Below are 15,504 nucleotides of genomic sequence, written 5' to 3' on the forward strand. Positions count from 1 at the left end.
AAAACAAAAAATGGTAGAAAAATTTGAATTTTATTTAGAAACATTGCATTATGACATTTTTCAGAAAAGTACCAATTTAATATGAATAATAATCAAATTCATTATTGGTGATTTTCAATTATAACTGGAAATTACACAATTGTAAAATAAAAATTACTTAGATAATTTTATTAGTGACAAATACAATAAATTATTATTTCAAAGTTGGCAATAAAATAACAGCTGATCAACAATGTGGAATACGCATTATTATTTAAATTATTCTGTAAGGTATATAAAGTATATTGGGTACTGTGAATTGTGCTATCATTAGTGAAGGTGTCTGAATTTTGGTTTGCCGTTGAAGTATTGCCATACCTATTTATAACAAGAATATGCTGATATGGCATTTATTTTGGGTGTCTGTAATGGTAATGATACAGGTGCTTAGTACAATGTAAAATACGCTTTCTGAATCGCAGGATTCTAGATCCCCCAAACAATTAGCATGACTTTTCACAATCTTCGGTAAACATGTTCACTATCTAGTATTCATAGTATCTAGCTACTAATGATCTGTCCAATACGACAATGCCTGTTATTGATGAAATTATTATCATCGCAGTTCAGCTTATTATTCTAGACGTCAGTACACAACGTCTTTCTACGCTGATAAGAGATAACATTCGTTGGTTTTTTGGACACATAAAACAAGTTTTATCCTTATCGTAAACAGCCAGTTTAACATCTACATCCAGGAAATGTACACTCACTTGGAGTTCTGCAACTGGTGGAATACAAATCGATAACTCTACAAGTATGTTTTGTTTATGATGAGGCAAATTTCACTTGAGATGGCATCAACAACTTGCATAATCAGCATATACGGGCAACAGTAAAACCTCATGAAACAGTAGAATGCAATTCAACACAGATTTAGCATAAATGTATGGTGCAGCCTTCTTCACTATCAGCTGCCTGGACTGTTCATATAACCTGGCTGCTTAAATACTGAGGCCTACTTGCAGTTTCTTCAAGAAGAATTGCCACAGTTGCTAGAAGATGTTCCTCCAGCGCTGAGATGCAAAGTATACTTCCAGCACAATGGTGCATCTCATCACTTGTGCAAATTCCACTCACTTAAATCAACATTTCCCAGAGAAATGGATTGATTGGTCATGGAGGTCCACATTCCTGGCCACCAACATGATCTAACACCTTTAGATTTTTGCATCTGGGGATGGATGAAAAATATTGCATACAAAACAAAAATATATCTTCATGAGGAATTAATTTGTCTGCATTATGGATGCGGCTGAGCAACTTAAGAGCAAAAAAAGCAGTACAAAAGTGTGCAAAGAAATGTGTTGAAAATGGCAGGCTCATTTATTATAAACTGTTATGTATAATGCACTTCGTCTAGTGTATTGTTTCTAAATAAAATATGAATTTTTCTAAGTTTTCTTTGTTTTATTCCATTTATCTTCATCATTTTGTTCAGCATTAGATTCTCTACAAGTTTTGTTTAAAAGTTTAAGTGTATTGGTTTCACCAATAAACATTAATTTATACGTATATAAATTTAAATACATATAATTCAACTTAATCCACCCAAGTACAGATATAAGACAACAATTACCTTATTTGTATATTAATGGAATTTTTCATGAAAGTACTTTTGTGGAATCCCGCATCATCAGTCGTGTACAATATTTATAAAATTGCACATTAAACATAGAATTAAAAGATTAAAATTGTGATTATATATGCAACAGTATATGAAGACATTAAATAAAATAAAATAAAAACAAATATTTAATAACATGAATATGGCTAGCCAAATACTACAGTACTATACTATTTAAATAAATATTTTATGTAATATCTATGAAGGTGCTGCTATCTATCTATTGAAGCTTTTATGAGTGTCTCCTTCAAAATCTGTCTGTAGATTGATCAAATTGAATCTTTGTTTATATTTATATATATAATATTTTTCTAAAATATCTAAATTTTTATTTATATTTCTTTTTAATTTGTAATATGTCCAAATTAGTATTAACATCAGAGAAGCCCAATTTTTTATTTTTTATAATGCCTAAAATGTTTATAAAATCTGGCTTTAAACGATCTACTGGTTTTACCTATATAAATATCCTCACAATCATTATTATGTGGTTTTTAGTTTTATATGTAGGTTTCAATTTATCCTTGTCATAAACTTTGGTTATATTTTCAACTACTGTTAGTGTATGAATATCTTAAGTAAACGTTATCAATCTTCTGTGTGTTATGTAATGGTTTTAAAGTTATTGTTCTATTAAGTTTTGATGTTTGTTTTTTATGTATATTATCAATTAACAAGGCATTATATCCATTTTGAATTGCAATTAGTTTTATGATATTTATGTTGCGTTTAATTTTAATTTTTTTTTTTGTGTATAATGGATAGCTCTGTTAATCACATTTGTATATACCGTGTATGTTAATTTTATGAGACCAAGGATGATTAGATTTCCTACGAACTGTTATTTTATTGGCTGTAGGTTTCCTACATGCCAAAATTACAATTTGATTATTTTTGTTAATTTGTTATTTGTTAATAAGTTTATTTAAAATTGTGAGTTCATTATTTATAACCAGATTATAAATAACAAACACATCAGCATAATGAGTCCATAATAAAACCTTACCTTAATTATATCTGTACTTGGGTGGATTAAGTTGAATTTTATATATATATATATATATATATATATATATTTAAATTGATATTATTAGTGCAGAGGTGATATGGTTCTTAAAAGGAATGATTTTATAAAAATATATATACATTTTTTCTTTTCTTTTTTTATAATTCATTAACACTGACCATATGTTAATAAAATTTAATATTAAATGAAATTTAAACTACCAAAATCCAGTAAATAGAATGCAGGATCCCACAAAAATTGATTCTTATATTTTTAATATAATCAATTAATAATTACAATTAATTTATCAATAATTAATTCTTATACATTAAACATTATATATATATATATATATATATATATATAAAATGGTTTTGTAGAAAAATATCCACTTCATTTATACACAGCATTTCAGATTATTGGCTGCTATTTTAGAATATTGGTCAAAGGAAGTATGTTCTAGAAGAGTGGCAAGTTCACTTCACACAAATATGTTTTTCTTGCAGCATGGAGCACTACAATTGATAGCCAAAAAAAATAAGTTTAAAATAAAGTAAAATTGTACCCAACCCTTTTTTTTCAACTTTTTGTTCAATATGTACTGGTTCATAAAAATCATGGCTTTGATAATCTGCATTTTTCCTTACTTCACACCCTTCAAATTGCAGGGTGCTACTCGTGGAGATGTTCTAAGTGTTGTGGAACCATGAGGTTGTAAGAAATGTAGATCACTAACTTACCTATGATTCAACACTATGAAAAGTAGAAAATTATCAAAAATAGTTTAAAGGAACTAATAAACAAAATAAATTGTACATACCATTTTTTAAATAAACTTTAATGAATGCTATATCATACATTACTGTCATCATTAAAGAAAGTGTTACATTTGTAAACATTGTTACAAATGTTTAAAACAATGTAAGATGACGCGCTATGTACAAATTTTGTAAACATATAAAATTAATTAAAAGTAAAATTTCCTGTTCACTCAGCTGATAAAAGCAACATATGAAAAAGGTCTACTTAATGTCTCAATTACTTAAAATATGCAGATAAAATTGAATAATTTACCTGATGTGATATCGCACCAGCAGCAGTCAATGGATGTGACTGTGATATTAATATTGTTGCAGGAACATCTCTTCTTGTATGTATTTTTGCCAGTTCCTATAAGAATAATAAAAAAATAGAATCACAATTCATAATCATAACAAACATCACTTGGTTACATACTGAAGAGTACTATTAAGAGGTAGCTTAAAAGAATTCCTATGATTGGCAGATTCTTTATTTAAAGAACAGGAAAATTATTATTTCATAAGTTAGCAGAGTTAATGGTGTGTCAAGATTGTTGCTGACACTGAATTCTTCTTTTTCAATAATATAGTAACAAGTTGTGGCGTGAATAGCATGCGTGACAACAAAATCCAAAATTTCAATCTGAACAGCTTACAGATGTCAAACTTGGCATTTTAAAAACTACTGCCAGAAATTTAAGTTACAGCCTTTCTTATCATACAAAAAATACAAGGAAAACAAAACTGTTAAAAAATACAATTTGAAAAATGTAGAAATTTATTTTTAATAGTTTGCCACTTTTTAATAGAAACCTTGTAGCTAACTTGAGGAATATACTCTTAAATATATGCTTTGAGAAATATACTCGTAAAATTGTTTTTAACTTACAAAAATACTTAATTTTTGCAGCAGTACCAAAAAAATAAATTGATCAGTATTCTAGCATAAGCATAATGCAAACATATGTTATGTTTTTGTATTGGGGCTCTATCATCCAGTAAATGTCATTCTTCAGTAAATAGTTCCATTACAAATATGCCAAAATACTCTTGATGAGTATAATGATTGTAATATGACAACTCCATATTTTACAAAATTTTGTTGGCATTATAAGAGATCAGAAAGAAACAGTGTACAAAAAAGCATAAAAAATTATATCTACCTACATTTATATAAAAATGTAAATAATGCACTCTACCAATATAAATACAGATGAATAATTCATCACCACATATTCTTCAAGCTTGTACGTGGTAATGTGGGAATGAGAATTAGTTAAAGGATTCTATCAGTCAATCAAATTTGTTTTTTTTTTTAGCCAGAGTTAAGAGTTCCCACTGTTTTAGCCAGAGTAAGGTTTAGTAAGAAATCAAAGTTTATAAATACTAAAGTGTGCTGTGTATGTAAAGCTTTACCTTAAAAAATACTAAACCCATGATCATGATACAAATACATTTTCATGGAACAGTTACCTATGATATACATGGAATCTATGTTAATACAAAATCTTCCAAATGTAATAAAAGATGGTACAGAAGAAAAATTATAGAATGATCAAGATATTTAAAAATTTTATTGACAATACTATCATCAATTTAACTGCTGAATTCCTTTTAAAAATGACATCAGATAAACCGTTTTACTTTAAAGAAAAATTAAAATTAAAAAAATAAAAACTTTTTTAAATTTGTTTAATTTTACACATTTAAAATTTTTCTGTTCTGTTCTTCTTATGCTTCTTTGAAGTTACTAGGTTTTGATTTTTTTTAAATTATGCAGAGAAAAGAAAACAAGAAATTACAACAAAAAAATTCCACTTGCACAATGTTTACCAAATGTAAAAAATTCAGTAAAATTTTTTAGTGAAAATAAATTGAATTGTTACAGTACAGTTACAGAATAGCATCTATGTGAACTGATTGCAGTGGATAATTTTAAAGAAATTTTATATAATTTTGCAATGCAGGACTGATTTGACGTTGTGTATGAGCAGTACTAAAAAATAAATAAGAATAAATAGATAAATAATAATAAGAAAAAATACATACACACGCACATTCTCGCAACAGTATTAAAATACCAAGGGATAAAAAAGTGTTAATGTAAACATCCTAAATGATATTACACAATTTGGATTCAATTTTTGCTACAGAGAATTCCTGTAAATTTACTATGTTAGATAACACCAAAGAATTTGGTTATCAGGTTTTTAGTAACAAAACATATTAACTTGGGGTGGCTAAAAGTTGTTTTAAGGTAAACAGTGAAAATAAACAAACTGAAGATATATAAGTAAATACAAAAGGAAAATGAGATTTTTAAAAGAAAGAAATACATTCCATTTACCTGTTCGAGATTATGAAAATCAGCTAGTGGAGCATGAGATGGACGAGTATGTTTTGTTTCAGTACCACTTGTCTTCTCATCTTTAGGAACCGGTGAAGGCATACCTGAATCTATTCCCTGTTAATGGCAAATAATAAAGTTTTTAAAACAAAAGTATCATTATTGGTTAAATATTATTTTATCAACAAATATAAGATTTTAAACTTATGGATAATGATTAGAAATCACTTTTTAATAAATTACTTGTAAAATTTTATCGTGCAATATGAAAAACAGATTAAAATAAAAATATATATATATATATATAACACACCTGTGATTTAATAATATTTTGTGAATGACTTTGAGGTAATACAGTCATAGGCTGCACAACAAGTGGTTGTGTTAAGGTCTGTACGACGACCGGCTTTCCTGTATCGTTGTTTGAAGATACAATCAAAGGTGGCAACTGCTGTTGTGGTTGATACTGCTGACTAGATATGTCTACAGGAGCTGCAGGTATATTTAATGGATGTACCATAACTAAACATAAAAGCCATCAAAGTAAAAATTAAATAACACTCACTTAAAATGTTTTTTTAAACTTTTCTATAGCCACACAACAGAAATATCAAAGCTGCAAAAACTGTCTAATATTTCAGTGATTATGTTCCACTACCACAAACACTGTCATTATAAGAATACATAAAATAGTCCAAAAAATATTGTAACTTCTTCATGTCAATCTAAATGGTAAAGATTTTTAGATGAAATTAACATTGAATGAATTCAGATCACTGTTAATATTTTATTATCTTTATGATGATCTTTAAAATATTTTGCATTACAGAAATCATTAAAAAACAGTAGATTATTTCTATCACTGCCACTCTCATAAAAGCAATAATCAAAATTCTATGAGAAAAGGTGATACAAAAGACAACAAAATAAATATTCAGAAATAAGGGTGAAAAATAAAAACTTATAAATTTTATACAAATAATTTTATGAAATTAATAAAAGAAATTTAAAAACCGTCAGTAAGATATGAGATAAAAATAATACTAGTTTAGAATTCAAGATTCTTAAAGTAGTTCAAGGAAAGCTTCTACAAAGTAAAATGTTTTTATCTTATGTTATACAATTCATTAATTAAATGACCAAACAAAAATACAAGATCTTAGCTTACTGCAGGACTAATAAAAATTCAGTTAATTTATTTTTTTTTTTAAATACATAATATTAAAGTTATGTTTTGTAAAATAAATTGTCATCATTAAAACTTTGTAGAAAGAATTAAAATTAACTAACAAAATATTTTCACTGAATATCAGTTTAATTAAGTGGTTATTTTAAAACAATCAACTTTAGTTAATGAATTTTTTATTTTTTTTTATCATTAATGTACAGATTTTAACAGCACATGGATCTTTGTATAATGGTACACAGTACAGGGGACATTCAATAACTAAAAGAGACAAATTGATGTAGAAATGAAAACAGTTTATAGGAGGAGTTTTGTACTTTCATGACTTTAGGTTGTCATCACTGGGATGAGTTGGGAACAGCTGATGGATAAAAATTGTTTTTTTTATAACTTCAATATTGCATTTAATGATGGCGTGTCCAATTGAAGTCTCCACATTAGTTGAACAACGTTCAGTTATCTGTTTTTTTTTTGCTTTCTGAAGGTGAAAAACTGGTTAAAATCTTTTCTCTAATGATTTTACAGTAAGGTAAAAGTTGTATGAAACACGGAAATTTTATAAGTGGGTAGAACAGTTCAAAAATGGTCGAACCTCAGTGACTGACGAGTAACGTCCTGGCAGGCCAGTTGAAGTGTCAACTCCTTTGCTTGAAACCAAAGCAAATTATTATTCGTGAAAACCAACATATTACAGTTGAACATATAGCAGAAACAGTTACAGTAAGTGTTGACACAGGTCATAACGTTATCAGTAATAAGCAACAATACAAGGAAACAAGACTCAAAGTGTGTACAGACTTGAAAGAACATTATGAAAGGGAAGGTAACCCTTTTCTAAACAAGATTTTTAATGTGTGATGAAACTTAGGTTCACCATTTTGAACCAGAGTCCAAAAGGCAAAGCATGGAATGGAAGCACACCAGCTCACCTATCCGAAAGAAATTCAGAACGCAAGCATCAGCGAGAAAAGTCATATTGACCATCTTTTGGAATGCCCAAGGTGTCATCTTTTGTGATTACTTGGAAAATCAGCGTACAATAAACAGTGTCTACCACTCAGACATGCTGATGAAAAAAGTAAAGCCAGCAACGGGAGAAAAACATTGCGGATCTCAAAGAAAATATTGCTACATAACAATGCTCGCCCTCACACCATCCAGCTGACCCAAGAAACCACTGGAAAAATGGGTTGGAAGATACTACCATATCCTCCCTAATGTCCAGATTTGGCTCCCTCATATTTTCATTTGTTTGGTCCACTCAAGGAGACATTACATGGAAAAAAGTTCAGCAACAATGAGGAGGTGAAGAATTTGTGGGAAGTGGCTGGCTCAAACAAGACAAAGACTTCTTCGCCTCAGGTATAAAAATACTAGTTCATCGTTGAGACAAGAGTATTAATATTGGTGGGGATTTTGTTGAGAAGTAGTAAGTCTCATTTTGTAAAAATACAGTTTTTTTTTCTACATAAATTTGTCTATTTAATTATTGAATGTCTCTTGTAAATACAATGAAAAAATAGAAGTAAAGATTTTACTTCACATTCAGTCACAATTGAAAAGAGAATATTTTACATGCAATGTGGTTTATTTTAGCTCCTTTTTAACAGGTCATGTACAATGTTGATCAGCATTTTGTTGTTCATTTTGCTAAATAACATAAAGAAATATATGACTACTTAATGCATGTAACTGAATTCATTTTTGGTATTTCTTAGAATTGATAAGAGATAAGAAATAATAATAACAATGACCAATTCCATATGACAAAATGAGATACAAGAAGTTTTTTCCTACAAAAATAACAAGAAGTATCTATAAGTGATAATTTTTTAAAACAGCATAATGTTGAACATGTTGCCAAATTCCCAAGTACTTGGACATCACAATATTATACACTATATTAACATATATAATCACAATATTAACATACTATATGCTAATGTTAGATTTTATCTACTGATTCAATGATTCAACTAACAAATATAAAAATTACTGTATTTAAGACAAATTTACAGCTAAGAAAGAATCATTACCAAATTATATGATGCTCTTAGGCGGTAGGAGAATGATGAAGAATCGATATACTACATCATGGGAGATTAACATATCTACATCATATAATGGAAATAATATTTTATGAAATTTTTTGTTATTTTATTTTGTTTCACTTTCCAACTTACACATCATAACAAACCATGCTTCTTACTAGCCTGCTCATTTTTTTCAAATTTAAATTTAGCATAACTTAAGAATGACTCAAGCAATCATCAAATTTTCACATGCACAACTTCAGATATACGTGTAGAGCATATCCAAATTTCAGTGAAATTCATATAGTTTTGGAAATTTTCGAGCCACAAAATTTTATACATATGCCTATAAATATATATAGGGATCAATTTAAGTGAATGGTATTTTAGTACTCCTCATACCTCAAAACATAAAAAAAAATTAATTTTCACCCCCAGACTCCCACCATACAACTAAAGGTAATATCATACTTTTCTTCCAAAAGTCAGTAAAAAGATATTAAAACTTAAAAATTACAGGAGTCAAGATATTAAGAGTTTATAGTTTAAAACTAACAAAATGTTTAACTTATTAATCTTGGCTCAAAAAATAATTTGAATTCATTATTTTTTATAAAAAAAAGTGGTGATAAAGTACCCACAAAATCTATTACTCTACATTAAATCCGAACATACAGGTGATTCAAAGAAACGGGAAATTTTGAAAGTTGGGTTGGTAGCCACTTGATAAGTGGTGCCAGCCTCTCTAACCTAACCTGCCATTTAGTTGTCATGGATCCTTGGAGTGGTGCGCAACATGCATTTGCTATCAAAGCGTTTTACAAAAACAATGACAGTGTGGAGGGAGCGCGTAGAGAATTTCGCCGTCATTTTAATCTGGGACGGCACGATTGTGTTCCATCCATCAGCACATGCAATTAAAACATGGATTTCTAATTTTGGGGAAACTGGTTTGGCAATGAAAAAGAAACCTCCAGGCCGTGAGCGAACCATCTGTACACCACAGAATGTTCAAGCTTTACAAGATGCTGTCACACGAAGTCCACATTGGTCAATCCGTCGTCTCTTAGCATCTTTACAATTGCATAGTTCAAGTGTTCGAAGAATGTTAGTAAAGGACTTGCAATTCCATCCATACAAGTTGCAGATCGTCCAGGAACTGAAACCGAACGATGCAGTTGTGCGAGCACAATTCTGTAATGTAATGCTTCAAAAGATAAATGATAACGAAGAGTTTGTTCATGAACTGTGGATGTCAGACGAAGCGCATTTCCACCTCAGTGAATTTGTTAACAAGCAAAATTTCAGATATTGGGCACAAGAAAATCCTACGCAGCTACACCAGCGTCCGTTGCACAACCAGAAAGTGACCGTGTGGTGTGCTATGTCATCTTACGGTGTTATAGGTCCTTATTATTTTGAGAATGACAACGGTCTTGCGATTTCAGTGACGTCGGCTCGTTACGTAGCCATGCGTGAAACCTTTGTTGTGGAACAACAAAAGAGATTTCCTCCAATTCTTAACACAGCCTGGTTTCAACAAGACGGAGCAACGTCACATACTGCACAAATATCGATGGCAGCTGTAGGCCAATTGTTTGGACAACGTGTCATTTCACAAAATGGTGACATTAGATGGCCTCCCAGATCGCCTGATCTCTCAGCTTGCGATTACTTTTTGTGGGTTCACCTTAAAAGCACAGTAGACCTGCTACAACGGAAGAACTGAAGGCAAAGATCTGAGAAGCAATTGCGGAAATTCCAGTTGGGATGTTACATCAAACCATGAACAATTTAACGAAGAGACTTCGTGAGTGTTTATGTAGAAGAGGAGGTCACCTGCAAGATGTCATCTTTAAAAAATAAACTAAAATGTATGTATCCTAAAATGGCAACGTTTGTACAATTACATGAAATAAAATTCATTTTCTAAAAAAAGTTTTTCATTAACGTTATTTTATTTTTTTAATTTCCCGTTTCTTTGTATAACTCTGTATAATTAAAAAAAAGAATATTTTTATTATATTTTTAATGCTTTTAGATGAATTTGTTAATTATGATAATATTAACAACTAAATTCATGAGTATTCATAATACAATCTTAGACAAAATCATATTAAATAAATATATACTATCAATTCCAATAACAAATACCTATAACATTAATAAAAAAAAAAAAATTAAAAAAATCACATGACCTGGTGCGACAGGAGTTGAAGTAGCTGTAAGTAAGACAGGTGTTACTGCTGGAGCACTACTGCATGTCAAGATTCCTTGTGTCATCACATTATCTCCACCGCTGGTAAACTGCTGCTGGTCGATCATGAGAGAAGATGCTGAAGTGCCATGCTGTAATATTTCAGTGGGTAAAACACCTGTGCTGGTGGAATGCAACGTACTCTGAGGAGACAGAGGGCCCTATCATTAACATTGTTGAAATTAACAACACTTAAGTGCTAAAATTATTTACCTGCACATTACACAGACAAATTCTTATTTTTCATCAGTTTTATTGATCAAAACGATGCATTTAAAGAAAATGTCATATGAAATATGACATAAGTGCATACTACTCTACACTTGACAAAATAAATGTAATACTTAAAGATGCACAAAATATAAGTTACACAACTCATTTTGCTGAAACAACTCAATCATCCCCTACAATCAGGCTTAGCACACATTGATTTCCAACTGTTTATGCACTTCAAAAAGATTTCTTGGCGACCAGAAGTTCAACAGTGATAAGACAAAGGAGATGCCCAGAAATGGTTCAAATCACACATGTGGGAGGATTGTATGAACAGGGATTAGTGTTGAAATATGACAAATGCCTCACATTGTACAGGAGCTATATTTGCAACATAAATTTAAAGTATGTAAAATTTAATGCTAATGAATTTTTTCTATATATTTTTTTTTTTATGTATATAATCAAACAATAAGTATTTTCTGAACATGTTGTAATTATTATTATATAACACATTACCAGAGTCCTATTATCATATTAACTGTGGTCCATAAACAGAATGGCCGGGAAGTCACTATACCCCCTAAAGTTAGAACTAAAAATTTGTAATAAGTTATAAATGAAAAATACAATATAATAACGAATTATTTTATTTACTCACTTGATACACAGTATTAATTTTAATGGTCCAGTGGATCTCTGTGTTTGTTCTCATGTTGCACGCACAATTCTATATATCGCCACATTCTTCGTGACATGCAATGGAGCATTTCTGATGTTAAATTACAGAAGACGTCCCTCACTGAGTCACACAATTCTTCATTTGTGGTGTAGGACATGCAGATGATGTGTGCCTTGATAATTTCCCATAACGAAGTCTGGGGTGGTGGCCATGATAATGGAGCTGGTGACGCTGGAGTACCACAGCCAATCCAATGTCCTTAAAATTTTTCATTCAGAAACACACAAACTATAGTTTGTACATTCACTGGCCAGTCAAAAAATAAGGACCAAACAAATGAAGAGCTGTCATTCCGGCTCAACTCATTACATTTAGTGGATATTTCTTTCCAACTTTTGTCGCGTAATATTTCTTTCGCCCAAACTAACACATTTCTAGCACATGAACTGCAATAGACTGCGCATTTGTAAGTAAAAAGTATCTTTCCATGGTGCACTGCAAGGAAAATTTCTAATAAAGCACAGCGGGATGCAGCACAATGTTCCATGTTTGCATCTGACTGTTCATTGTTGAACACTGGATGAAATGGTCGAACTTTCAAGCCCTTTTTCATATGGTCTACGCAAACAACAATGGAAAACTGCAACAGCAGCTCATGTTTTTAACCGCGTTAACTTCCATCCACTCCGTGGCCTATGTTGAACAACACTGTCTAATTCAAACGCACGTTTTTCCCAACCCAACATTGTTGCTTTTCGTGGTGGTGGTGACTTATTAAAGCGTTGCTGAAATATATCACTAATTAGCTTCATTGTTTGATTCGTATGCTATTGTTCATGAACCCAAACACTTGTCACTAACCACTCCCCAACACTGTTAACTACTTGTGTTAGCTATTTTAAACAATTGCCTTTTACTCAGTGTGCGACATAAAAAAACTTGCCAACCGACCCTGACAAAAATACTGTATGTTCTAAACACACATCCTAACTCATATTTTTCATTAACTTTAGGGGAACAGTGACTCTTCCCGGCTACATTGTATAATTACCCATTTTCTACCATGACTAATGATGGTATACTTGTCTCACAACAAAGACTTTGCTGTCAATTACAGTATCAATTTATTTTCCAAAATATATACATAATTATCATTAAAAGCATCATCAGTATCTCATGCTCATGAGCTTTCATTCTGATTTTACCTCTTCAACCACATGAGCTTTCATGATCATTTTATATTTAGCTGTAGCTGAGGACAGATATTTTTTTAGCCAAAAAGGATTTTTTTTTACAGACAATTTGAAGTAGATGCTGTAAATGATGATGCTGTAAAGAGCAAAAATTCATACCATCAATGAAAAACCGATTTAAGACTGCACACCAGAAATGAAAGAACAGTTTGACACAAAGATAACAGCTAGTGAAAGTGCTCCAAAGAAGATAAGTCATTACTTCAGCTCAAAAGATTATGGCAACTGTTTTTTTTGGATGCACAAAGCATAATATAAAATTTTCATTTTAAAAAGGAAAACCAGCATGGGAAAATATTCTGCAATGTTGTGAGATCAATTGAATGATGAAACAAAGAAAAAGGGAGAGAAAAAACTACTTTTTTATCATGACAAAGTACAAGCTCAAACAGAAGCAAAATCTTATCAAACTGTTTACATTATACTTCTTCAGATTTAGTGTCATGTAACTTTTACCGGTTTCAAATATGAAAAATATCTTCCTGGATAAAAGAGAATTGCATTACAATGCGGTAGTCTATGAAGTAGAAATATATAGGTTTTAACAATCATATTTTTTCTGCCGGTTCAAATATAGAATATTGAGGGAAAAGCATATCAAAATAAAAAGGCCGTAAAAAAATTTCATAATGCAATACAATTATAAATTTTCAATTTCACATCAGATATTTTTATGTATACCGACAAAAAGGGGGAACAAATTCCAGAGAAGTGTAGTAATACTTTTTAATAAATAGAAAATACACTTACATATGAAAATAACTATTTAAAATTAAAATCTAAATCACATGTAACTCCATAAATAATTACTTACCAACTGTTGGCCACCCTGCATTGATATAGATGCTAATTTCTGTTGTAATGTTTGCATATATGAATCATATGATGTTTGGACATGAGGTGTAGCTGGATGTGATGGTGGAGTACCTCCAATAGATAGCTCTGAAGGTTGAGATGTCAACTGAACCAACTTCTGTTGCAAATCAGCTATGGTCTGTGGGCCTCCTCCGGGCACACTCCCAACTACTGACATCTCTGTTCCAACGGCAGCTTTACTGTTTATGCAAAATTACAATAACTCTTAATAAAAACCATAATTAAACCAAAAAGGGTTACTTACATATTTATACTCCACACTAAATTCTCGATATCTGATTGATTATTAGCACAACAAAGCTAAGTCAACAAATGCATATATGAAATTTTACATAAAAATTATACAACAATAAAAATTTTATATATATATATAAATTAATACTCAAGATTACATAGATTAAGTTAATCTATGAAAAGCTTATTTTATATAAGCTTTCATAAAGCTTATATTTTTTATTTAATTCATTTAATAACAAAAAAATAATTTTAAAAAACTACATCTAATAGTTGATTTTATAATTTTTCTTAAAGACAAAAACATTTACTTTTTATAGAGATTTTTATTCAGAATAACTGAGCTGTGGTGAAATTAGCTATGAATATATACAAGTAATAACATTCTGACACTTCAAAGGAAAAAAATTCCTTTAATTCATCAACAGACATACCTTTAATGAACATCTTATAAAGCACATAAATTAAGAAAAAAATTACTACTGATGTCAGTTTTTAATACTATATATAATAACATCTTTGTAGTTTTTTATAATGTGCATTAGTTTAATACTGTTTGCAATTATAAAGTTTACAGCCATTAATAATTTGAAAAACAAAAAAGTAAATATATTTATTAAAAAAAATTTCTTAAAACTATTAAAACAAAGTAATTTTATTCTTTTTAATGTTAATATCTGAATAACTATCATAGGCAATTTTTTTTCATTTTCTTTAAATTAAAAAAAAATTATTGCATGTGTTAAAAGTAAATAGAAATCAATAATCAGCTCCATCTACACCATTTAAATAGATATTTATAATGTAATGTGAATTAATGACAGTAGAGAACAGTCTTTTTTATTTCTACAGAATATAACATTTTTATCTCACAAAACAGGAAAGAGTTTGAAATTAAGAAGTTACTTTTTGAAGCCAAAAATAATTATAATATTAGTTAAACATTAATAT

At 29.9% G+C, this 15,504-nt stretch overlaps 1 protein-coding gene across 7 annotated transcripts in view; it reads right to left on the reverse strand.

Moving 5' to 3' along the window:
* LOC142329299 (uncharacterized) overlaps window positions 1-15,504 on the reverse strand; it is a 216,374-nt gene that overhangs the window by 39,489 nt on the left and 161,381 nt on the right. For 6 of the 7 annotated variants that reach the window (XM_075373751.1, XM_075373747.1, XM_075373750.1 and 3 more), the window contains 5 exons: window positions 14,258-14,498; window positions 11,237-11,456; window positions 6,133-6,341; window positions 5,820-5,936; window positions 3,747-3,842 (listed from right to left, as the gene is read on the reverse strand). In XM_075373751.1, the coding sequence (XP_075229866.1) occupies window positions 3,747-3,842; window positions 5,820-5,936; window positions 6,133-6,341; window positions 11,237-11,456; window positions 14,258-14,498 (883 nt within the window). The remainder of the gene's footprint in view (window positions 1-3,746; window positions 3,843-5,819; window positions 5,937-6,132; window positions 6,342-11,236; window positions 11,457-14,257; window positions 14,499-15,504) is intronic. The other variant, XM_075373745.1, reaches the window with a different exon arrangement.

The sequence above is a fragment of the Lycorma delicatula genome, chromosome 8, assembly GCF_047948215.1.
Source record: "Lycorma delicatula isolate Av1 chromosome 8, ASM4794821v1, whole genome shotgun sequence".
Classification (NCBI taxonomy): Eukaryota; Metazoa; Arthropoda; class Insecta; order Hemiptera; family Fulgoridae; genus Lycorma; species Lycorma delicatula.